At 38.5% G+C, this 26,557-nt stretch overlaps 1 protein-coding gene across 1 annotated transcript in view; it reads right to left on the minus strand.

Annotated features, from left to right (window-relative positions):
- The window catches only part of pleca (plectin a), an 82,534-nt gene that overhangs the window by 18,536 nt on the left and 37,441 nt on the right, over positions 1 to 26,557 (minus strand). Inside the window, 19 exon segments of the mRNA XM_056742184.1 lie at positions 61 to 213; positions 308 to 433; positions 520 to 615; positions 803 to 907; positions 1,121 to 1,282; positions 1,401 to 1,478; positions 1,745 to 2,096; positions 2,319 to 2,473; positions 2,564 to 2,657; positions 3,318 to 3,445; positions 3,579 to 3,674; positions 4,259 to 4,378; positions 4,526 to 4,632; positions 4,757 to 4,872; positions 6,840 to 7,006; positions 8,184 to 8,276; positions 8,402 to 8,479; positions 11,293 to 11,382; positions 13,697 to 13,758. Coding sequence (XP_056598162.1) covers positions 61 to 213; positions 308 to 433; positions 520 to 615; positions 803 to 907; positions 1,121 to 1,282; positions 1,401 to 1,478; positions 1,745 to 2,096; positions 2,319 to 2,473; positions 2,564 to 2,657; positions 3,318 to 3,445; positions 3,579 to 3,674; positions 4,259 to 4,378; positions 4,526 to 4,632; positions 4,757 to 4,872; positions 6,840 to 7,006; positions 8,184 to 8,276; positions 8,402 to 8,479; positions 11,293 to 11,382; positions 13,697 to 13,758 — 2,378 coding nt within the window.

Here is a 26,557-nt window from a genome sequence, read left to right on the forward strand (position 1 = left end):
TCAATTTATTTTATTACCCACGTATAAGAGCAAACACATGGCAGAACGTCTCTATTTTACCTCCATTTGTTTGAAGTCACAGACAGCTTGAATCGGTAATCTTCCCTTGATGGGGTTAGAAGTGTTTCTCGGTTTCAGCTGGATAATGGTCTTGGCTCTCCGGTTGAGACCCTCCAGGTGAGTCTTGAACTCATTGAGCTGATCTTTCTCCTCCTGAAAGCCAGATGTGGAACAGACGTGAGCTTTGCTCCAAAGCGGTGTATTGCAATGCATTCTGCGATGAACGAAAATTCATCTCAATACCCACCATTGCATCCTGAAGCAAATCCTCCAGCCGTGTGACTGTGATTGAACGCTCACACATATATTTCTTCTTCATCATGTCCTCCATCTTCTTCATCCGTTCTTGGGCATCTTTGACATCGGAGAAGAACTGTAGATTTGGAGAACATTTTAGAAGACGGCAAATAAGGTTTTGAACTGCAAACAAAACATGTTTACTGGTGTTGATGGATGTACCTGGAAGTAAGCTGTGTTTTCTTTAAGATGAGTCTCAACACAGCAGCACAGCTGAAGAATCCAGCTCCATTGAGTCTGAAGAGCTGCCGTGAAAGCCTGAAGAAAAGCGGTTTACAAACAGCCATTAATACTCATTATTAAACATCATACATTGAGAGCAAAAGCTCTGAGACACTGAATTGTAAATGATTTATAATATTTTATTAAATTACAACAACATAAATTTGGTAAAAATGAGACATATGAATACGAGGCCATATAAATGATCATATAAAGATATTACCTCAATAGTCTTTCTGGCAGGATGGCCCTCTTTCAGAAATTTGTCTCCAGTCATCTGGACCTTGTTTACCCTCGTTTCTCTATGTTCGAGATCTCGCATTAAACCCTAAAGCACAGCACGGGATCATGAACATTAAACACTGATACCCAAAAACAAAGAGATGTCACAATAATGCCATCTAGTGGCATTAAGGCATCAAGGTTTCTTACAGACATGGCCTTCACCGCAGCGAAATCTGATTTTGTAAACTTTTTTGACATTGCAAACTTAGTTTGCGAAGTGTACTGTTAACTACAGGTAGAAATCAGAAGTGCGTACTGAATAATAGTCCTTCTTGGCGGTCATGTTGGAGTTTCGGTCGCTCCAGTCATAGTTCACTTCCTCCTCCTCTTTTTCATTCAGCCACATCAGTTCTTTGGTTGCGGCCACTACAAAATTGTTCAACTGATCCAGACTGCGCAGACGTGCCTTGGAGGAGTTCTGAAAAAAAGAATTACAGGACCAACAAATTTAAGTAAACAGGCTTTGTATGCTTAGAAAAATGTGCTGCATCAGGAAAATTCATTCTGCAAAGTAAACGTGTGATTCAAGAACGTACCAGCAGCTTGCCGTACTGAAGGTCCAGTTTGGCCAAACATTCTCTATAGGCTGGCTTACTGACTGGAGTCAACTGATTCTGAGAAAACAGAAAATTATGTTTTTTTTTCAAATGTCCAAGACATGTATTCACGGTCACTCGAATGCAACTTTAACTTTAAAGGTATCTGTAAGGTGACTTTACATTCATTTAGACCAACATCATAACATCATGATAGAAAAACCTTGACATACACTATACATTAATTTTAAAGAAAAAAAACAAATGCTACAAAATTGTACAGACAGTCTTTATCAAGACCCAATATTACAAAAAACATGTATGACAAATGCACTTTCACCTACCTCATCAGCTCGTGCACGATCGATTTTGTATTTAAACTCTTCTATAGACTGATTGAGACCGCGGTGGCTGCCAAGATGAGACTCCACAGTGGGAAGATCTTGGCCCCATTCTGCCCCATCAATGCGTCTCTGGTTCTCCTCCACCCAGGCAAGAAGGTCCTGAATATACTTGATGGTGACTTCATCTAGCTCGGGTCTTACGCGTTGAGGAGACTGCTGCAACGTTTGGACGTGAGAGGTCTGCGTCACAGGCACTTGGGTCATGGGCACCTGTGATACCGTCACACCTGACTTCAGACGCAGATTATACTCGCTGCGCAGGTTCACCAGGCGCTCATGTAGGCGGTAAACTCTAAAACATGAAAGAGAGGAGAGCATTAAGTTACCATACTACATGCGGCAAAATGTGTCTTGCGCTTGAATAATACATATATAATAATACAATAATAATAAACACAATTATTTTTTCAAATACAAAACAATAAAAAAATCACACCATAACTCATGATCTTTTCCTTAACATCTTAATACTTCATGCTTACGAAAAAATCCACAGTACAAATACTGTATTGACCTTCTATACATCTGTTCTGCCTGTAGATGGCGCCCGTCTTTAAGCAATTGCACATCGTTGAAAAGGTATCGGATCATGTTTTCAGCTTTGTTCAGATCCGCCTCGATCTCAGAGGCGTGCTGGATGGGTTTTCCTGCGCTCAGAAGACGTACATCCTGCAAAGCAAAGAATTATTCACGTTATTTTCTTAATGTCTCATGTGTCAAGCTTCTATTATCCAAATTCAAAGTGTATGTGTATCTCACCGTCTGCAACAGTGTTTCCACCTGGTTGAGCTGTTCCTCACACACACCCGACTCCATCTGCACCTTACTGACTATTCTTTGCAGACGCTCCAGTCTGAAAACATAACACACAACCATTGAACACGTCAGAATAGATTTAATTCATAATCGGCTAAAACACAAAAGTGCTTTTTCTTGTTGATGCACCAACTCACACCCTCGTCTGACGGAGCAGATACTCCAATCCATGGCTGTCATTGAGAAAAGCCATGACTAATAATTCCAGTAATTTTAAATCCAAGTCCAGAAAGGTTTTTCAGAGAGAGACGCTCTGAATTTGAGGTTTATAGTTGAGCGGTCGTAACTAAGCACTGACTCTGGGCAGCAGACCGTCTTGTGACAAAACTTCCTAAAAGTGACGCCTTGTTTGCTCTTTCTTTGCGATTGCATCTAATAGCAATCCATAACAAGAAATATTTCCAAAACAAATCATTATCTTTTATATAAATGTATGAAAAAATAAATATATTCAAAATATAATATTTATATATATAAAAAAGGAAATACTACACAGATTAAGTCAGTGAAAGAGTCTCATTCTTCAACATCTTATAGTCTATATTTCTTGTATAATCTATTCTCTAAATAAAAACTGCATGAAATTCAGACCAGATAGAAATGAACAAGGGATAATGAGAGGATTGTAATACTTTTTAATGAGATCATATGGCAACCTATTAGAACTATAATAATTTAAAAGAAAGCAGCATCTCACCGTTCAAATTCTGAGCGCAGAAGCTTCTCTCGTTCCAGAATGGCCACGTGCAGACGACCCCACTCTTTTTCCACATCAATGGGGTGGTAACCGGGGGGAACCTTTATCTGACCCATCTGTACAGGACCCTGGTGCCAAACAAACCCATGTGCAAACAAATCAAATCCTGGTAAAGCAGGAAACTCTGAATGTCTGGTAAAACCCATTTTTGTACTACATGCTTGTTTAAAATGTTATTACCCCTAAAGTGAATTTAATTACCTCCAATGACTTGTAAATAAGCTTGGTGCGATTTTTGTCAGTCTCCTTTGCAGGCAACTCAGTCTCCTTGAATTTCAGAAACTGACGCCAAAGAACCTACAGAGAATAAAGAAGCTTAATGGCTATTTCATAATAAATGGTTACTGTTATTTGGATATCATTTTGTTAACGTTTTGCAGCATAATGTTAAGTATAATGGCCACAATATTTCAAACGATTTATACCAAAAAACAAAATGATTATGCCAATATTATTTTGCTCCTTTGAAGGGATTGTTCACCTTCCAAAAAAATGGTGGCATTATTTACACGCGCTTTGTCATTTTAAACCTGTATGACTTTCTTTTTATGCAGAAAACAAAAGAAGATATTTAAAATATCGTTGGTAACTCAAAACTGTTGGTCCCTATTGACATTGAAATTGGTTTTGTGTCCAAACAATATAAGTCAATGGGACCAACGTTTTTTGGTTACCAACTTTCTTCAGAATATCCTATTTCATGTTTTGCAGAAGAAAGAAAATCACACATGCTCAAAATAACAACAGGGCGAGTATATGATTAAAAAAAATAACTTTGAATGTGAACTATTTCTTTAAAAAACACTTTAGTCAATATTTTGGGCGGCAAACATGCGTATCAATGGTTCTGGATACTTTTCAAGGGAGCCCGTAAAACCAACCTCAATCTCTTCATAGCTGGTTGGGAACTTCCGCTCCTCAAACACGATGATGTGATGTCTGATCCACTGGAGTAACATGGTCACCAGCTCGTAATATTCCTGCCAGCGCAACTCCAACTCCTATATCCATCACACAGATGATATACGACTCTAACTTTATCATACTGATGTGTTTTACATATTCTGAACTACTATAGCTGCATCCATATTAAGATCATGTAATATGAAAATATACAGTGTTATACATGCAGACTTAAGTGTTCTCACATTGGCCTGGATTCCATCATGAACATCAGGAACTCTGGGCATAACGTCATAGACAGAGGAAACATACGTGATGATGGACTTCTCATCTGGGTGTGGCACGTCCACATCTGCAGGGCCAACCATCAGAATGTACATTGGATGTGATACATACACAGTACATAAATTCAGCAGGAATAAATGGAAATGTTAAACAAGCTGGAAAAAAATGTTGAGAAGATCTTCTTCCTTTACCTTCAGGATCCAGCAGGCGAGTGACACCCATGTCTCTTTCTGCTATGCTGAAGGCCTGCTCCAGATTCTCCAGGTTGGTCTGTCTGTACACCTTAGTCATGTCGATCAGATTTGGCCTAACATTAAAAACAAGAAGAAACTAGTTATGCAAAGATCATTTTTTGTTTCAGGTATAGAATAAGCTACAGTACATGTTGTTAGTGACAAGGACGTCATTAAAATATGTCAAAATAAGATATACTGTTGGCCACTGTGTATTTTTAAACTTAATAAAAAAATGATTTCACCTTGTACTTGCAAGTCTTTTGTCAAATGAATGCTTAATAGCTTATAAAACAGATCCTATCGACAGCCCACTACTGTTTATGAGCTCATTTAATACAGTTTAAACATTGTACTTAACAGAATTTAAGAAACCTTTTCCACCAAAATAAAAAACAGCAGGCATGGCTTGATTTGAAGACATAGTTGACATGCATGCTCGCACATTACGGGTTGTATAATTTACTGCCCATTGCTGGGCCAAACCTGGAGGCTATGCAAACCAGGTGATGCGCCAGAGCATGGGCAAGCAAGGACAAGATGGATCTCTCTTCAAAGAATTAAAAACAAAATTCTTCTATGACTTAATACTCAACTTCCAACTATGCAAGACAACAACAAAAAACAATTAGGAAAATACGACATGCAAACTCAGGCCCCTGCCCTTGTTCAAGCAATCCATAGTTGTGCATACTTGCATACTTAGTGGTAAGCAGATATAGAACATAGTCATAGAGATTCCAACAACGTTTGACAACTGCAATAATACAATAATAAAAGAAAAGCAGATTTATGCTGCCCTAACAGAAGAACCAAAATGCAGCGAGAAGAATCCTACGGTTGATGGACTCTCTGGGTGAGCAGGTAGCACGGCTGGCCCCAGGGAACCTCCGTCTCCGAGACGAATACTTTTCTGTAAGAAAACCCATCTTTACTTAGAGAGGAGAGCCTCTGTCCCATGCCATGCTCGAGATCTTCACTCTGGGATCCTCTGCTTGAGCATGCTCCAGGACTGATGGATTCCTGGCCTGAATCAAAGGAGACCTCTGACGGCACATCTTCACACAGCATGACCACCCGATCCTCCATATCGCTGACGGATCCATGGCTGGAAAGACTGCTACGACTCTTTCTGAAGCTGAACTTTTTCTTCTTCTTTAGACTAAACATCTCGTGGAAAACCCTTTCAATCTCTGTGATTTCCCATATAGTTGAAGGTGGATATTTGTCTACACAGCTTTCCAGATCATTCACTTCTGTTCTTCAGAGAAAAACTCCCCTGCACTCCACAGCATGTCAAAGTAATGTATTAATCGGTCAAAATTTCGTTTGTTTCTGGAAGAGAGAAAAGTGAAAGCGGAGTGCTCCTCAATTGAACAAAACTGATTTGGTGCCTGTGAGTGTCAGGTACACCTGAGTTCTGCAGCTACACGCTGAAAGATAAAAGCACGCCCTTCGGTTATCCTTTCAAAAACTGAACCTGCTACGCCCACATTTCGGGAGTCCTGTTACCAATTTTTTTCAGAAGTGGGAATCCGAGAGTACTTGAACTAAATCCTGAGAAATCCCAAATGAACTTAAAGCAAACGAAGTTGTAATCGAGCTCCCATTCAAAGACTGCATGACTGAGATTTTGTTTCTTTTGTTGTCCCCTTGCATGACTGCAAAGTATGCACATGTTAAGGTGTTAACGGGTCAGTCAACCTGAAGTTACGGCATGATGGGTCTTGTAACTTGTCTAATACTTAGTGCTTAGTAAAAACCAGAAGTTGGTTTATGATCTATAGACCCAACAAGGACTGATGGGGTCTGTGATTGACAACTCAGAAATGGAAGCAGGTTTGGACAAGAACTCATAAATAAACTTGTCTGCTGAAACATTCGTGGCAAGTATTTCTCATTCCTTAGGTGCTGTTTTCAATTAGACATTTTTTAAGATGACAGACACATTTCCAAATAGTTTGGGATTTTTTCTAAACCAAAATCAGCATGTCCCGCATGAGCACCCGCAAAGCCATGGCTCCGATAACATGCATTGTACCTGTGTTTATGGATGATGGCGTTGAACAGCCTGCCATCTCTCCAGCTGGTGGTGAAGTTATCACAGCGCAGGCCCTGGTAACCTTCCACCATGCGTTGAGACCACAACAACAGCTTCTCCTTGGCAGTCATATCATCTGACTGACCGCTGACCTGGACGTCAGAGATCTGGAGGAGTCAAGAAAGACAGCAAATTGGAGAGCTAAACATGACAAAAATGTACTGTATACTGAACAGTAACCGTAGTTTAACTGTGTTTTATAGTGACGAGGTCAAATAATGTAATGGTTATGGGATTCCTGGAGAACATAGAACCGGTCAGCTTGCATAAAAGCATCTGCCAATTAAATGCAAACATAAGAAACCGCAAACAAAAATGTCCCTATAAGGTTTTAAATGTGTGCAAAAATGAACCCGTCTATACCATTCTGAGAAAAGTACATGACATTTCATAATTTAGGCGGCACAAAAAAGTCTACCTAAAATAACCCCTCTGTTGCCTAGAAACTATGGGCAAACATTGTGGTTAGCACTGATCATAAGATTATAATAAAAGGCTTGTTCAATTTTTAGTCTGCTATTTTGCATGCGTATGTTCTCCTGGTGACTCATCGGCGAGAGTTCCCTTTGGGCACTAACCACCCAACGGCTAATGCCCGTTTTTAACACATTAACAGAAACCAAAGAGCGTGACAGGTCTCATGAATCACCTCAGCATCATGCCAGTCTACCCACTTCCTCTTCCTCAGAGGAAGATGTGAGTCACCAACTGAAATACACATGTTGCTGGCCGAATCGTGGCTTAAACAGTTTTTGAAAAAAGAAACCACATTGGCATAAGAAATGAGGAACGCTGGCCTTTCCATAGTGAGTCCATATAACACAATTCTTTTGTACCTCTGCTGCACTTAGTTCTTGTTGATACTCCCTTTATTGTTTTGTTTAACATTCTTTCTGTGAATGTGAATCAAATTCATGCACAATTTAACCTGAAAAACACCAATAACCACTTCACAGCTATGTGGGTGTTTAATGGGTGGCCTGATCCACCCATTGAGGTTTAAAATGTATTTTTTTGTACAAACTGTAATCCTTGCAAAAGTGGTTTTGTACGTGGTACATAAATGAAAATTGATCTCCTTTATCAGTCATGCCAGATGATACATTACATCAAACCCAGCCACGGGTCTGAAAAAACACCTGTGTTGTGACAGCAATACCAGTACACCACGTAGAAACAATAAAAAGGGGATATGAAAATGTCTTCACGTGAGGCAAAACCAAAGCGAGCGTGTAAAGAACAGATAAAAGTGTGTCTGCTAAGACTAATTGAAGTGTTACAAACCTGGAAGTGAAGAATGATGGTCCATATCAGCCCGAGGGTAAGTTTAGGATTTCCATCTGCAATATCGTCGTTTCTGATGTTCACCAGTTTCACCTGCAATGCAATGAGGTTTGAAGTATTAAGAGAAATCCCACTTTTATAGGCCAAAAACTGCTTGACAGCCAGCGAGATGGAATATATATAACATAAAATATGTTTGTCAGCTCGGTCTACTGTACCTGTCTGTGTTTGAGGAAATCCAGTGCGATCTGTACATTCTGTAGTTTGTGAAAGCGCATGCGGCCCTTCTCTCTGGGCTGGAAAAAAATGGGACAGATCATTATAAAGATAAGTTATCAGAGAATTAAATGCAATACTTTAGGAAAGAGGATTTTAGGTGTGCTAAATGTTTTCTGTGTAACATCTTGCACATACCGTATACATGTTTACAGGGATAGTCGCCCTTTAAAATAATAATGTTTTCATCGTCATTTATTAACCCTTATATTGTTCAAAACCTGTATATGATCTGTGGAACACAAAAGAAGATTTTTTTGAGAAATGTCTCAGGGCTTTTGTTTCCATACTATGGAATTCAATGGGGGCCATTGATGTTACCAACATTCTTCAAAATCTTCTTTTTTATTCTGGAGAACAAAATAAGTCTTGAAATCACATGAGGGTGAGCAAATAAAGAAAGAACTATCCCTTTAATAAAAGAAACAAAAGATCTGATATACAGCTACTGTACAGTGTAACTTATTAGCATTATATTAGATAATAACCTTTGTTTTTTTATTTTACTAAGTGCCAAGGACCAGACTTATTATCCAGCTTCTAAATTTACATCTTCTACATGAACGCAGTGACGCCAACTGGACCATAATGTGGAAAAAATGCACCAGCATACAATAAGAACATGCAATGACATCTGTCAATCAGTCATCAAAACATTTAGCCAATCAAAACCTAAAGCTGTCCTGAGCCAGGATCTTATTGGCTTGCAGTGCATGATGTCACTTGGGTTTTCAATGTAGATGATACAAAGATCCCATGTTTGCAAACATGAGAAGACATGAAACAATGTGCAACAAAAAGGGCAAAGACTAAACTACAGAACAAACAGTACAATTTTCTAACACATTCCATACCCAAACACCTTCTCTTACTTACGCAGACAAGTACCTAGTAATATTTATCATATTATTTCCCATATGTACTTAATCTCGAACAATGGGGATGGATGGGTGGGGGAATTCAGCACTGTCCACAAGCAACATGACAAAGGAAGTGACATCATGCACGACACAGGTCCCCTGGCATCGACACATGCCACACCCCCCCGCCCTGGGAGGGGAGCCGAACGTTTTCAGACCCAACTCACCAACCGCGAGTTCCTGACACTGTCGCGCTCCCTCGGCTACCACAGCAAGAGCATCGCAAGAGAGGAGGCAAAGGCAAAGGGGTCAAGGTCAGGGCAGAGGTGAGCAAACAGGAAGTTGAAAAAGGAATGGTCAAGGGGGATCAAACCGGTGCAGAGTTGAAACTGAGGCAGAAAATGTAAGATTGTTAATGTGTTAAAAGAGTGAGACGCAATGCAAAACAGACACAATCACAGTAGAAATGCTCATCGGGATGGGGGGATGTGCCGGGACATTCGGAATCCTACAGGTAAACCTCTGTATGTGTGGTTTGCTCCACAGCTCATACAGACCTCAATGACACGCTGTAAAAAATCACTTTCTTAATCTTGTTTTTAAAAAAAATCTAGGGTTGTGCAATGATTAATCGCGATTAATCGCATCCAGAATAAAAGTTCGTGTTTACATAATATTTGTCTGTTTACTGTGCATATTCATTTTTTATTCAAAAATGTACACAAATATATCACAAATAGTCATATATAAACAATTACTGATTTTTATATTTTTCTTAAATGTATACACATGTACACAAATCTCTTTATACATACAAAATGAATATGCACAGTAGACATTTAATATGTAAAAAAAAACCTTTATTCTGGATGCGGATTAGTCATTGCACAACCATAACAAAATCATCTTAATTCTTATTATTAACCTTATAGTCTTGTTTTTGTCCACGTGTGTTAGCTTCGAGGCCATCTAGTGCACTCCTAAACACGCACAAAAATAACTTTTAGCAAAAGTCATATATTACTTAATCCAGTAATAACAATTTCTTTAATATAATCAGTGTTGGGTGTAACTAGTTACTAAGTAATTAGTTACTGTATTTTAATTACTTTTCCCTTGAAAAAGTAAAGTAAGGGATTAATCTTACTTTTGATGTAATTAAACTAAATACTTTGTGAAATATATGCGTGTGCAATACTGTAATTGACATCAAAATTCAAAGTCTTACTCTAAAATCTGTGCTCACATTTGTAATACTTTGGTCAGTTAATAATATTATTTATTTGAATGAATTAAATAAGCCATTTCATGTTTATTTTTGAATCACTTAACTAATCAAGGTCGATGTAGGATATATAAAGTAATAAGTAATGAGTAACTAAATACTTTTTGGACAGAGTAATTTGGACAGTAATCTAATTACACTATTGAATATGTAATGAGTAACTAGTAATTAATTACTTTTTCAGAGTAATTTACCCGACACTGAATATATTTAATAAAAATATATATTTATGACCGACCTATTCTTTTTATTTTGTTTAAATAAAAAAATAGACACACACTCCACAAACACACATACACATATTAATATTGTTAAAAATATGTTAAGGTGTTTTTTTTAAAACAAGACAAAAACCCAGATTAAGACAATGATATTTTGCAGTGCACGAGTCATCATAACCATTGCATGCAAAAAATCTACCTAAAACAAATTCAGAGGTGTTAACACTACAAAACCCAAATATCCAATCAGATGCAGATTAAAAAGTTCAGTTTAATGCACAAAACTATACACGATTTATAAAGGAAGAAGACACAGGAAGAGGAGGGGCTAATGTTAAGAAAGCAGATCCAGGTGGAGGAAGATTTAGCCTTGCAAAAGCAGAATTTAGGACTGATGTAACTTGGGAGGGTGTGGTAACGGGTTTGTGGATGGAAATTCTGGCCCAGATCTCTTTTGAGAGTCTTACCAGTGTCTCCCCAGACAACACCTCCAGCAGGGAGATGAGGCTGTGTCCATCTCTGAGATCTTCGTATAGGTCGGTGATGTGTCGCTGGGCCTGAAGAAGAAATGAGAAGAATATGATGATTATGAATAATGAAGATAAACAAAAACAAACAGAAGTTAATGATGACGGAAACGTTTGTGGGTGAACTATCCCTTTAAGATGTTTCAACTCTCTGTGGGCAAAGGTCAACTGGACAGACCTTTCTCACAGAAAAATATTCTTACTGAGAGCTTTTCACATATGACTCACTAAACAGTGTTCAAAATTAACTGATGCATATACACAAAGTTTGCTGGTAATGGATGATGTTGTAAATGTATTCACATTCAAAAAAGCAAACATATCAGCACACATTTGAACAATAAGATCAAGAGGCTGAAACAGTGAACACACAGATAGTGTCAAAAGAAAAAAGAAAGGGAAAGGGGAGACAGATCAGGTGTTGCACCTCATGCGTGGAAGGCAGGTGAGGAATGTGTAAGCTCTAATGTAAACAAACTGGATGCTTGTGAAACCCATGCAGGTAATAACAGAAATGACTCTGCAAAGGTGGGATCACAGACACCACCTACCTCTGCCTTCCAGTGCTGATAGAGAAGAATGAAGAAGGGATGAGACATGGAGAGATAAAAAGAGAAGGGACAGATGAGAAATACGATGAAACTGTATGACAGAAGAGACAAGACACAGATGGAAAGGTTTTGGGGGTTTGTGTTTGGTGTGAATGTGTGATTACTGTATGTAGGTTTATTTTGTTGAACAAACTAATCTTTTTATAGTAAAGTATACAATTTTTTTTATAATAATGTAAATTATATACATCCACACTTTGTTTTATTAGAGATCAGGGCTTATCATCCAAAGTCGGCACTCCCTTATTGTCTGAACGACTGATATAAAGAAAACAAATATATTCACATTTTGTTAAACAAAACTTGGCTTCCCAAACAAATTCTGTTTATTAATGCTATATTGAAAAAAATCGACCAGCCACAAGTTTTTTTTCTTTGTAAATACATATAATCAAATGTGACAGGGCACAGCGCCCATGTGGCATACCTTCCATATTCCATAAACTGGTCTTGGTTGTAATTCATAGTAACATAAGCCAGTACGAAGTCTGAAATAGCAATAAACCATCACCAACAACTCAAGAAACCACCATTTGGCATCTCGTTCCTAACTCTCTGGGCTTAAATTAAGTGGAGAGACAGAAAACGCTGGTGGCGTCCAGGTTTCCATCCCAAACCAGTGCATCCAGATGAGAGGGATTTCCTTGCAACAGACTAACAATTCACAGTAAAGTCTTTTGAAGAATCCAACTCTTCCTCAGAGGAAAGAAAACAAGTCTGTGACAATTTAAAAACTAGCATACATTCCTATAAATAATATATCATTTATATATATTTCTCTACACCCATAAATCTCAAAATGGCAGCCCTTTCTTCAGTATGCACAAAGTACAGTCACGATTGTGTTGCTCTGTAATATCTACAAAGTACACTTGTTTTTCATATCCAGTGTTTCTTTCCTATCTTTATAGACTTAAAAAAATACAATTTGTAGATATCTGAAGTTGGCAGAGTTGCTTATGGAAGCAACGCCGTCCTGGAGGCGCCTGTAGGGCAGACGGGAAATACTGGCGGTACCAAGAAAACGATCCGTTTCTTCAGGAGATATAAAATGAGACCAGATGTTTATGACTCATGCTCACACACACACTCATAAATAAACAAACAGCATCTTTCAGTAGTGCAGTGTGTACTGGGTGTGTATTGGATGACTATTCAACCATCATGATCTCCACTGCAGTAGCTATTACACACATTTGCCATATGTTTCTACATAAAGGTCACACAATAAAATGGAAACTTGACAAGGCTGAGCATCTCACAGAACTGACGTCTGTTCTACTTTGTCTTTGCCGTTTCTTTCAACACACTTGGATCGTTTCAACACGTTTCATGCACCAAACAAGAGTATTTTGGGTTTAATGACAGACAAGTGACAAACTTCTGTGTCGTTTTAACACTCACTGAGAGTTTTCAGTCAAGCACCTGTCATTACTGTTGTTTGAAGTTTAAGCATTACTCATCTTCACAAAATGCTCTTGAGGCATTGCCTCAGTTTATTGTTGACATGGTCATTATGATAGAGACTGTTTATAAAATTTATTATTGATCACATATTGGCTAATAACCTGTCAGATAATGCTTACTTTTATATGTACAGGTGTATTAAAAAGGCAATTTTATTGTGTGCCAGATGTTGTTTTGAAACATGCCCACGCATATGGCGATCCATAATGCAATTGTGCTTTGAATTGATTCAATGATTTTCTGTCAGTGGGGTTGGTGTGTGATACCTTCATCAGATGCTTGTTCACCCATTTTGTGAAGGTCTTTTTCTGCACCCGATCCCGCTCGTCTGCAAGACACAAAAAAAACATGTTAGAAACGGTTCAGTTCATATCATGGTGGAAAACAATTGTACCTTAATCGAAACTGACTTTTGACCTATAGGCAAACAGTTCCTTTCCTTTAGGCAATAGAGATCCATGTAGTACCTTTTGCGGTTCCACAGTGAAAGGATTTTAGAGAAGCAAAGGCTTTTTAATATAAAACTCATTTGTATTTCTTCCTGTTGTGTTTTGAGTTTTAGATTAACATTTATATTATTTGTCATTTATTGTTTCAGTGTGTAATGTTACTCGGACAGTTTTGATGTATTGAAATGTGCTATATATTATTATTAATATATTCTTAACTCACTGTCACTACAAAACTTTAAGTCAAAAACATTTAAGCACTATATAAACTATATAAACACAAAATAATGTTATGTGGAGGGCACAGGATTTGACATTTATATGTTTCATCTTGAATAACCATCATCAAGGTGATCACATCATCAGATAGACATTTACAGTATTTGCCAATTTGCTTTAGGCTTTCAAAAAATACCATAAGCAATGTAACCCTAGTAAATTTTTGCGAAGAATGATGTTGTGTAATATTTTATGACTAATATAGAAGAGTTATTGAACTTTCAAGTTGCAACCATAGCACATCTCTGTCATATGATAAAACAATAAAGATATTATGAACAATAACTAAACAATAAAACAAAAAGTTTTATATTTTGTCAAAAGGTTTGTGATAATGTAGGAAAAACTAGACAAAGTGATGCAGGATAAACTAGCTGTGACAAAACAACCCCTGTTGTTCTGTTGCGATGGCAACTATGAAGGTTGGCATCATTGCATCACGTCCGGTTTCTGCCACAAAACCAATTCCTGTCACTGCTTAACGTCGAATCCATTGTAAATAAATAATGAACTAGTCAACCACAACTTGAGTGATCTTATCCTACGGATATCTGTTTACGCAACGATCACACAACTGAGTATGTGTTAGAATGCTTGTTATCAATTTGATAACACAAGAATTCTCCAACAAGTTGAGACTTGAAATGGCAAGACAAAGTCTTGGGGCTGTTTGTAGTCGAAGTCAGTAAACTGATCTGAGAACTGCTCTTCCCTAGGCGTGTGTGTTCAACTGAAGGGTTACCTAGGTCAAAGGCCAAATCAGAAGGGCACTTCAAATTCCCGGAGGAAAAAAATCAACACCGGTTCAAAGCCTCCCAATGGAAACATATACCCATTGATCTAATCAATATACCTCTAGCATTGAAGCTTAGTTAATGTTTTATTGCACACAGGTTTCAAGCTTTCACACTCTGATGCACAAAACGCAAGATCAGAAGAAAGAGTATGTTTAAGATGCATACCACAGCAAAGCAACTCATATGTTACTCATGTAAAAACTGAAAGAACATCCTGAGGCAATGCATTTTTACTGTATTGAGTTAAACGTAAGCAGTCTGTGAGCAAACCTTAAGATGTCGATATAAATTATAGTTCAAAGTAATTCAGAAGTCACCTCTTTTCCAACATGTCATGTGTAACCCGCCCTAAAATTGGCTCCTCCTTCTGGAGCCCCAAAACTACATTTTCAATACAACAGTTCCACTAGACATCTGATTTCTCTCTCAGCACTGGTTCAAAGGATAACAAGGATTACAATTTCACAAATTCAATGGTGAGGAACTTTTTCTTCACTGGAAAGTTCAACTCTCCATTGCTTTTTAGCAGCGTTATTCTTTTATGGTGAGGACCGATTTATGATATAACATATTTGTTCAAACAATTTAGCAGGAATGCACCTATGAAAATATTATGAATCGCTTTTTTGAATATTATGAATCACCAATGAATCACTGCCCTATTAAAAGATAAACGACAGGTTTAATGTAATAAAATAGCGAATAGCTACTAGCTAAGAAACACAGAAGTTCAGCTGTACCTTTTCTTTCATCCATGGCCCTGAGCATCCCCTGGTAGTGATTCTCTTCTGTAAAGACCAGATCACTGCCCACACTGTCAGTGGAATAAGACCTGTGTCCATGATAAGTAGACATCCCTGCACTTCTAGTTTCAGAGCCCACTTTTACACTTTCTACCGATCTGTTAAAGGCAGCACTCTTTCTATTTGCCCGGTCTGCTGTGTGTGAACGAAATAGAGAAGATCCATGCAGTGGTGTGGGTGTGTCTCAAGCCTGCTCTCATCGCCCTCCCTCTCTCACTTTTCTTCCCCTTGTATTCTTGTTCCTCTCTTCACCTCTTCCTTCTTTTTCCACACTTCTTGCTAAATACCTGTCTGAAGGCTATAAATTTAAAGGATGTGTTTCACACCCTGCTCCTTTTTTGGGGAGGGGTCTCTCACATTCGAAAGTGCATAGAATGCATAAAAAACGGTTTTAGAGGGTTGAAATCTACCGTTCAACAACACACATGCCAACACATCTTGCACTGCTTGAAACAAGCACAAAAAGCCACACACTTATTGCAGAGAGAGTCCACGTCTTACTTCTAAAAAACTACAAAAGCATGCTTTGACTAACGGTTACCACAGCTTTTATCTCCATATAGCAAAACCACAGCCACGTGGATCTGCCCACCAACTTTCGGTGGCCCTTAGAGTTTCACAAACCAAGCCTCTGTCCTTAATCTGCTGTGTATAGTTTACAGCGTTGGTTAATACTGTGTGTAATACGTGTGTGCAATACTGGAATTGACATCAAGTCTAACTTTAAATTCTGTGCTTTAATGTATAATTCTCACATTTGTAATACTTTGCTCAGTTCATTTAAGTAACAGTAGTTAAGAGTACTTTATGTCGTTTTTTATTACATACGGTATTTGAATGAATTTAAAGAGCCGTTTCATGTCTATCCTTGAATCACTTAACAAACAAGGTTGACATAGGACATAGAAAGTCATTAGTAATAAGTATTTAAATCCTTTTGAAGAGAGTAATTTGTACAGTAATCTAATAACGCTATTGAATATGTAACTAGTAATAATTACTTTTTCAGAGTAACTGGTCCAACACTAATAGTTTATGAAAAACAAAATATGGCACTAATTCTACAATGTCCAAAACCCATTTGATAAACCTATGAGGGGCAGGATTTTGGACCAATTGGATTTCATTGTGGGCGGGGCCAAGTGCAAGTTGGTCAACTGTACATGCTGCAAATGTATCATCAGGAAAATGTAGCACTTGGAAAAACGAAGACAAGGGTATGTTTCCATCTGGGTATTCCATCTGTTTGGTGGGGGTTCACCAACTGGGAAATCCCACTCATAAGGGAAAATGTGACTAATTCCCGACATCACACAGAAGGCTCATTCAGTTCCTTAATGTCTTGAAAAAGAGGCACATATTTTCAGCGTCTGGAGTCGCTGCTTTCGAGTTTTTGAGTGATGCAGACACTTAATCCAATTAAACAAAGACATTGTTTCACGCAGCCTGCCAAAGTCACCACAGACCGACAGAAATGAGCTGGATCACAAGGTGACCTCTGTCTGCCATTAACACTCGTCCTTGAGGCAGCATCTTAAAAGAGTGTTCGTGAATACAAACAGATGCAAAGATTCAAAGAACCTCTGTATCTATCTGGTGCCAAACAACCGAAACCTTGTACGAGCGAGACATCTTTATCTAGTCTTTCTAAAGCATGTGCATGTGGACAAATGCAGGCGGCTACAGGAAGAAGTCATATCCCTGAGCGCACAGGTGACTGGCACATTTAGTTTGGCCTCTAACCACAGAGATAATCCATCTCTCTATCTGGGAGAGAATGGCAGGCGGATCACATGTAGGGATGGAGGATTATTTGCATTGCAGTTTAGGGCTGTGGCCTGTTTGGTCTTGAGCTGAGAGACCTGTTACCCACCTTCACCAGGGCATCACTATATAAATACAGACGAAGGTCTGACCAGCATTACGCTTTGAAACACCGAGCAAATATCTATGTACATTCCCAGCAAAACTAGCTATTTGTGTAGCACAACTTGTTATAAGGATTAATTTGATTTAAAATGGGTTTCGCAAGCCCCAAAATCCAGACAGACTGGAGCCGTAAATATTTTTCAGTCGTTTTGAAAGAATTTGACGGCCAGCTGTCAGGTAAATTCCACATACCTTATGTAAGACGATTATTTATGAGGAAGATAGTAAAACAAGTACACACAGGAATTAATTACATGTTTGTTTGGCTTAAAAGAAGAGGAGGAGGAAATGGTCAAGGGTTTAATATTTTTGCAAGTGGTGCCAGATACTGGAATTTGACTTCCTCTAGACTGTCTTCAGGGCACATACAACAATGTTTTTTGAAGTAAATAAAGTTATTCTTCTCTATCCCAAGGGGTTCTGGAAGGGCATTTTTTACATTTTAACCATAAAATGAATATTTATAGACGTTTTAACGCCAACAACATTAACGAATGTTAAGTGGACCGAAGAATCCGCAAAGAATCAATAACTGTTGAGTAGTTTTAATTTTATTTAATACAATTAATATATAATAAAATATTCATAAACATTCATATTGACATAAATTAAATATTATATCACAATCAAACTCAGACTCAGACTGGAAGTTAACTTCAGGACCAGTGTGTGCATCCAATGAAACCGCCTATAGATGCATTCAGCCTCCATAATTTCGTATTACATTATTTTTGTGGCTATTAAAATATGAAAATATGGAAATTCCTTACATTTTGAAATGGGGACCATTTCCACTTCTGCTGAGTAAATTAAATTGTTCTCTGCACAGCGATTCAATTTTAAAATGAATGTTATTTTGCAACATATTTTTTTGTTCTTCAATTGTTTGTGTGCTGCACAACTGTTGGTTGGGTTTAAAATCTGCATCTTTCAATCAAATTACTTAAAACCTCTTAGTGGTCATGTGTGTAGTTGTAAGAGCATGCAGAAATGTGATATGAATGAAGGGGCAACGTAAATTCTGGAATCCTTGCAGCTACAATCTGTCAATCTTACATTCCTGACCTCCACAAACCTATTATGAACACTCAAGGCAGCAACTCATCCTGTCAGATTAATGGGACATTTTCACGATTCCCTGACTTGTTTGACTCAAAAATTAAAGTTCTGTCTTCCCCTATATTATTTTAACCTGTATGAACTTCTTGACTTTATACAATGAAAGTAAATGGTGACTGAGGCTGTCAGTCACTCACGTTTGGCCTAACACATTTTGCGTTCCACAGAGGAAAGAAAGTCAAAGAGAAACATGACTGCGTGAGATACATTATAGATTTTAATATTTTGTGTGAACTGTCCCTTTAAGGCCCTGCAAACAGATGGGCAGTAAACTTTCAACCAATGACCCCTCCTCCAGCATAAAGAGCAGACTAGTAAGAACATGTGCTTGTAAATTCTAAAAACAAGGCTCAAACGACAGGAAACTTCTGTTCTGCACTTTCTCATGCAGACACACACATAAAAGGAATGGATTTATGATGCACAAACACTATGAGTTTGGAAAGCAAACCCAATTGTGTTTACATCCTGGGTACATATTACTTTTTGCAATGATATTAAATAACCACCTTGTGACAACTGATTCCCAGATAACAAAGCCAAATTATTTTCTTATACAAACTTTTAAGGTTTAGAAAATAAAATGTAGATGTCTCCCCCTAGTGGACATTATTTCATTATGGATTGATTAATTGCATGGGCTATAATTAAGACATAACTGTTATCAAAGCACACTGATGTTCTCACAGCTGGATCAGATCATAGCGCGTATGTACAAACTCTGTGGGTGGAAAAAGACAGATGACTGGTTACTGGGGCAACAAAACCAAATATACAGAAGCTGTGAGTTAGGAACAGCCCGCCAGTATTTTTAGAGGCACTGCGGTTTTGGTCCAGCGCGGTTTTCCAAAAGGAGGAAATGCCAGGATGTGCTTTTTCTGAGTTAAATTGTTTCTTTAACAATACACATAGGTGCATAATTACTGGAGCAAGTTATATAACTAGATATTTACATATAATACTGAATGTAACATTAAATAATTCTTACAGCACATCTTGCCGAACCCATTGAAACTGGTAACTGGTGTTGGTAGTTCAAAGACTCTTTCAAGCCCCTGATACAATTAAAAGCATCTTTATTACTTGTCATAATGTCTTCTGTCAGAGCGCCAACGTGTCTCTGAGCACAAAAGCAAGAAAAACTAAATTATTATCTTCGCTACAGGCTAAATCACACAGTTCTGTCGTCTGAGAAAAAACTGACATTCCAAGATTAAAACCTGCACTTCACTCTATGTAAACTCCTCTCTCTCTCTCTCTCTCTCTCTCTCTCTTACATGATACCAGACTAACCAGTGCCTAAAGCCGAATCACAGTCAATACTGACTCTGTGATAGTGCTTTTATTACTAGGCTACATATGCATAAATCTATCAACTATTCTCACTTAAACTTTTTGACATTCAAAACTTGATTCAATTGATAAATACACCCTATAATTGTGTAGCTACACTTAAGCAGTTCACTTAAACTATTACAAAGGTCCAGCAACATGAACAAAATTGTTCATTATTATATAAATCATAAATATAAGTCTTAAATAAAGTATTAGAAAATATTGTTTAAAATTGCATAAAAAGTTTTCTATGGACACACAGTCAAACAGAAAACTCCTTGATTGAAACGACATGTCAACAGCCCATAATGACATTTCTGTGTACATAGTGACACAATGAGTATGCCTGCTAACAGCACAATGCCATCAAACATTTAACACAAGTAACTTAAAGTTAAACATAAAACGGTTAACATCACAACACCCTCTCCCTCCCCATTTACTCCCCCCTCCACACGCGCGCTCCCGCGCACGGAGTTATCACCCCCCTCGACTGAACTCCTCCTATTCGCCGGTACCATTACAGTAAAAATCAATGCGCTCATCCAGTACGTACCTGCGCAACACATGCGGCTGTATAAATGCGGTCCCACTTCACCGCATCTCATCTCGTGGATGTAGTTCCCACGCCCGTAAATCACATCCATGCTGAATATAGAGAAACACGGCGCAGCTGCCGCGGACGCGTCCCCCGCTCCGGCCATGATCGCAAAAAAAACTGTTGCGCACCCTTCTGTGGTTTAATTCAGTTCCTCAAACTCTCTATCATCCGTACACGTGTGGATTCATTTGTTATGGGACTACACGGCATTAGAGAGAAAATGAAGGGGCGTCTCAAAGGAAAGAAGTGAAAAGCTTTGCCTCAATACTAGCCCAACCCATCGCGATCTGTGTGAAGCCGCGCTCCCTCTCACTGCTCGAGCTCCGGGACAAACTCATCTCCCGGACCGCCACTGAAATGTGATGCCTTAAGAAAAACGGGTCTGTTGTCGTTTAAGCTCTAATATGCGATGTATTAAAGCTACAGTTGCAAATCATGTGATTTATTTACAGTCGTTGCGCACCGCATTTAAAAGGAGAGAAAGTCAACTATGGCTGCGCATGTTAAAGCGCATCGATTTGTTTGATAACCAGACGTCGAATTATATTAAAACGAATGTATTCTTTAACTATTAATAGTTTTATAACCGAGCTTTCCAAAGACAAGTCTTTTTCCTGAAGCCAAAGCACGTGATGTTATGCGTTTTTATAGTCATATAGTAAACACTATTGCTCAGAGGCAACAGGTGCAATGTCATAAATCTACAGAAGAAACACACAGATCTGTAGCAGACAGTTGGCGCTACATTTTAAAACGACGATACAATAAGTTATGGAATCAGAAAACTAAGGTAATAGGGATCTTTGCTCAGTTATGCATTGTGAAAATCTACATCACAGCCAGATGCACCGAAACATTCAATGTGGGTTAGTTTTATGTTTTATAAACAGATCGTCTTTAACTGATCAATGATGTTTGTATGTGACTTTCATGTTCAAAGACTCTTTGCAGAGCAGGTAACATAATATCTGAATGGTGATTCAAACAAAGCCGTACACGTGAGACTTGGTGGTGACCTGGTAATAAAGTTGTGAGCTTCTAAAGCAGATGCAAAATGTATACAAAACCCACAAGTTATGAACATTACAAGTGCATGCTTACAACAACACCCTATGACAGCATTCACAATGCAGCTCTATTTGATCTCGATTCAGATCTTTTATGACATTTCATGGCATTGGTACGATCACTCAGACAAGATATAAAGGCGCTATTTTCTGTTAAGCTGCTTTGAAATAATATCTTTTGTGGAGTGAACTTGACTCAACTTGACAAGGAAATGGAGCTGGAATGATTGATAAGAAACCGTGCATTTCATGAATACATATTTTCTTTTGAAACGACAAACATTTCATGGTCATGTTTTGAATTTAAAAAAATTCTCCAGCAAATGTTAGTTCGGTTGGGTAACAAAAGTGACTTAGTCAATCCAAAAGCTTTTATAGTTCTAGGGGGAGGTCAGTTTTATTGTGGCATCTGTGAGTCACTCAACATAAGAATTTAATTTGAGGAAATTTTTCTCAGTCTACGCATTCAGGAAATCTGACTCACTCGCTCTGAAGTATGCCTGCATCTGGACCACAGGGTTTGATTTGGAGATTCTGTGGTGTATGAAACAAGCAAGCTTCACTTTAACAGCAGCACAGGAAAGTTTTGTTTTTTGTGTCTGCATCTAAAACAACTTTTTCTGCAGTAAAGCAAAACTGATTCCAGCATTTCTGTTGGTTTTCTTTTCAATAGAAAAACTAAATTAACAATTGTCTAATTGCGTATATACGATCTAAAGTCTAGGAAGCTTCATGGCAATTTGACTATAAACAAAACATGATGTTTATATGAAGAGGAGATGTAATATTTTTATCAGAGCAGAGGTCATGGGAACTATCTAAAATAGTAACTAATGGCGTCCATATCAAACGTTTCTCTTATCACTAACCCTAAAAGTAATTTAAATATGACTTATAATAATAAAGTATGTTCATAAAAAGTGTTATGTACAACCTAAACAAAAGGTTAAGCTGCCATTAAAACATTACGCTGGAGATATATTTACTCAGTGATCATATGAGCACACATGAAATGGCTGACATGCTTCAAAGCACCCGGAGTCGAGACCTCAGAGTGTAACTCGACGTGTGTTTTGGTGGTATCCAGGATACACACATCACTCATAGCGTTAGGTAAACCATCGTGGCTTCGTGTGCTTTGCAGAGGAAGAGTGTTCTTAATTTAAACTAGATATGGTGCATTCCCAACACAACACCTCTGTTCACCAGCCAAGACAAGGCGACATCAAATGCAATCTTACGCAACTGCCCTTTGCCAGAGCCCGTGCCCTCCGAAAGCTGCAAATGAACGACCTTCGAGATCAAACAGACTTCTGTTGACCTCATTTGAACTGGCGTGCCAACGGAGTCTCTTTAAACTGACACAACCTTTCTGGTGTCAGCTTGCGCGATAACCTGAATTCTGCTCGTAAAAACCAACGCAGGTCTGTCCTCAGAAAAGCAAAGGTAAACTTAAAGTTTGCATGGATATTTGAGGCGCATTGTACATCAAATAACTAATCAGACATCGCAAGAATAAATTCCCTTCGGATTGGGAAGGCAAACAGCAAACTGGAGTTTCAGGCTTGGCTTATCGTAAATGATTCCGCATGCAAAGATGATGCAGCTGCCGAGGTATCTCAGAGCAACAAAACCTGTCCTCCAGCCTAACAGCCATCATTTACCAGTCAAACAAGCACTGAATACACATTCAGCATTCATGTGCCCCGCCGAAAATATGATTAACATCAGTAGCAGAATGAATGAAGAAAGAGTTAAACTGAAAATAAGTCATGCCAACTCCAAAAATGTGTAAGCCGAGCTTAGAAATATTTATTATCTGGCATATTTTTGTATTGTTTAACATTTTTTACTGTAAAATTATGCCGAATGAATGGATTCAACTTCCATGGATCCAACAGGAGCCAACCAATTCATTAAAAAACAAATAAAAGGGAAGTTCATTCAAGCAAAACGGACGTAATTTAATGAAAAAGTTTTCGTTATAATGCAAATAAAAAGGCACGCAATTAAAACAACAGCAACAAAACAACTTCTATGTAAAGCGAGGCTTCCTGTATTATGTCGAGGACAGGCATTGAAAAAGAGTAAAAAGATATTTGTTTGAGGTGACAATAACCAAAGCCACACCTCTGGACCCTGGTCACCTTTCCACACCTTTGTATTTAAACTGACTCATAGATAGCCAAGGTTTGAAGGTTGAGTTTAGGGTGTGGTCTTGCCTTCATACCAACAGAAAAATGTCGCTGTAGCCTTCACAGGTTGACAAGAAGATCAAATATTTCTGACACGTTTTATACCCGAGGCTTACATTGTAGACAACTGAAACCAGGTGGCTTCTCTAGACACTTAGAATAATAATTTTCATTCTCAACATTCCCGCCCTGAAGCTAAAAACAGAACTGTCTTTCAGGTAAATCTCTAGTGAGACATCACACATTTATACAAATGACAATGACAAATGCATTTTACCAGCTAAACAAAAGAGAACATACAAGTACTTCAGGTATCACAGTTGCTAAAACAAAATGAATGAATGAACTATTAACCACAGGCAGCTGCACGCATCTGCACCAAACAGTGTCATTCTATGACGTCCAGAAGCTAATGGGTTAACCCCGCAGTTTCAACACACCAGAAAAAAAAAAGAGAGAGAGGTGGAGATGGAAATCGAGGGTGTGCGACACATGTGTACAGTGAGAGCAAGAGCACGCCGGAGGAACACTGTCCGATACCATCAGAAGGACGCTAGCGCTACAACAATATTCTATAACTTATATATATGCATTTTTTAATCTTACCTTCACTGACTTTCCTCTTTTTCTGCATCCATCTCCACACCGCTATTAAAGTGACCACATGCCCCACAACCACCAGGGTCGGGAAGACAGTTCCAGGAGGGTTTGCCGGCATCGGGATCGAGTTTGTCAGCGTGAGCTCCGTGCACCGGAGCAAAGCTTGAGGTGAAAGGTGAGGGAGCTAGAGAGGAGGGGGAGGCAGCTGGGGGGGTAGAGTGGGGTCGTCTCTGGGCTTTAAATGTACCCGTCAACCAAGTTTCTCCTAGCTGCGCGAGTTCTGTGCGAGAGAGTCGCCCCCCTCCTTGTCCTTTTTTGTTTTTTTCCTCTCTCTCTCTCTCTCTCTCTCTCAGTTCGTGACTCAATGTGCTGGTATAAGCCACCGAGGTTCCTCCACCACCACCCTCCCTTCTTTCTTAACTACTCTCGCTCGCTTTAACCAATAGTTCTTATTGTTTACGTCCTCCCTCTCAAGCATTTCACTTTTTGTTTCAGTCTTTGCAGTTTTGTGATGCAGAAGAGTTTAGTTTCTGCAGTTTTCTCTCTAAAATCCATTGCAGGAGGGTTTTTTGTAGCAGACTGTAACCGATCTAGACTGTCTGGCTTAAGTTAATAATACATGAGTAAGGTTTGTTTGGGGAGTGTACACACACCCTCAGCCCTCAGCGCTTGATAAGGGTCTCGATCTATCATACCATTACATAACTTCTTGTCCCAAAGATTTTTTGTTTACAATAAAAAGGCAAACATTTATTCTGACTATATTTTGTCTGGTTTACTCGAATTGTATAAATCTAATGTTAGTGTTTTTGTTTTTTCAAAGCGTTCTCATTTGTTATGTAACTGCAGTTTACTTTCAGCAGATAATTCCTTCCATATGTCCTCAGCTACAACCGCATGCCGAACTTTCCAAAAGCTTGACGCCCCTTGGGCTCTCACTTCTACACAGTGGGAACAATGAGACGGACTTGACAGCTGTTATACACTTCCTACCACGAAGAAAAGTCAACATAAGAGTTAATTCTTTGTAGGGGAAAGCTATTTTTCTTGAGGAGCATAACCTCTGTTAAGAAAGATTGTACAATATTGCAGAAGCAAAATTAATTTATTACAGAATGTTATGTTTGTTTTCAAACAAACAGCTCATGGCACACCCCAAAAACATATAAAAGTGAACATAAACACACGCCCACACCATGCTACTCTATCCATTATCAAATACAAGCAGATGCGAGACAATAGTTTAAAGGTATAGTCAACCAAAAAAACGTATTCACCCTCGTGTCATTCCGAACACGTAGGATATTCCTTTTTTCTGCATTACACAAAAGACGACATTTTAAAGAATGTTGGCAACCAAAAAACGTTGCTTTTTGTGCTTTGACTTCCATTGTTTTCCTTAAAATATCTTATTTTGTGTTCTACCTAGATAGAGTCATATACAGATTTTAAACCACATGAGGGTGAATAAATGATAATTCATGTTTTTGGTCGAACTACACTCTTAATAATAAAGGTGCTTCACGGTGCTATAGAAGAACCTTTTTTGGCAAAATGGTTCCATAAAGAACCTTTAACATCCAAAAAACCTTTCTGATCCTCAAAAGATTCATGCGGCGAAAAAAAGGTTCTTCAGATTATAGAAAGGTAAGAAAGAGATGGTTCACTGGAGGGTTCTTTGTGGAACCGAAAATGGTTCTTCTCCGGCATCCCTGTGAAAAACCTTTTAAGCACCTTTATTTTTAAGAGCTATCCCTTTAAGAGCACTGCTAAACATCACCTTTAAAACAGTGTCAATGACAACCACAGATCAATTTAGTCCCTACAGCAGTCCTGGACATATAAAGAACTCACACTCTGTCGGTTCTTTCCAGGCAAATGAAGGAAATCTAACACCACATCAGACATGTGACCCAGGGAGGGGTGGTGGCACAACAGTCGTGCACTGCCCAA

This window comes from Triplophysa dalaica, chromosome 25 (assembly GCF_015846415.1).
Source record: "Triplophysa dalaica isolate WHDGS20190420 chromosome 25, ASM1584641v1, whole genome shotgun sequence".
NCBI lineage: Eukaryota > Metazoa > Chordata > Actinopteri > Cypriniformes > Nemacheilidae > Triplophysa > Triplophysa dalaica.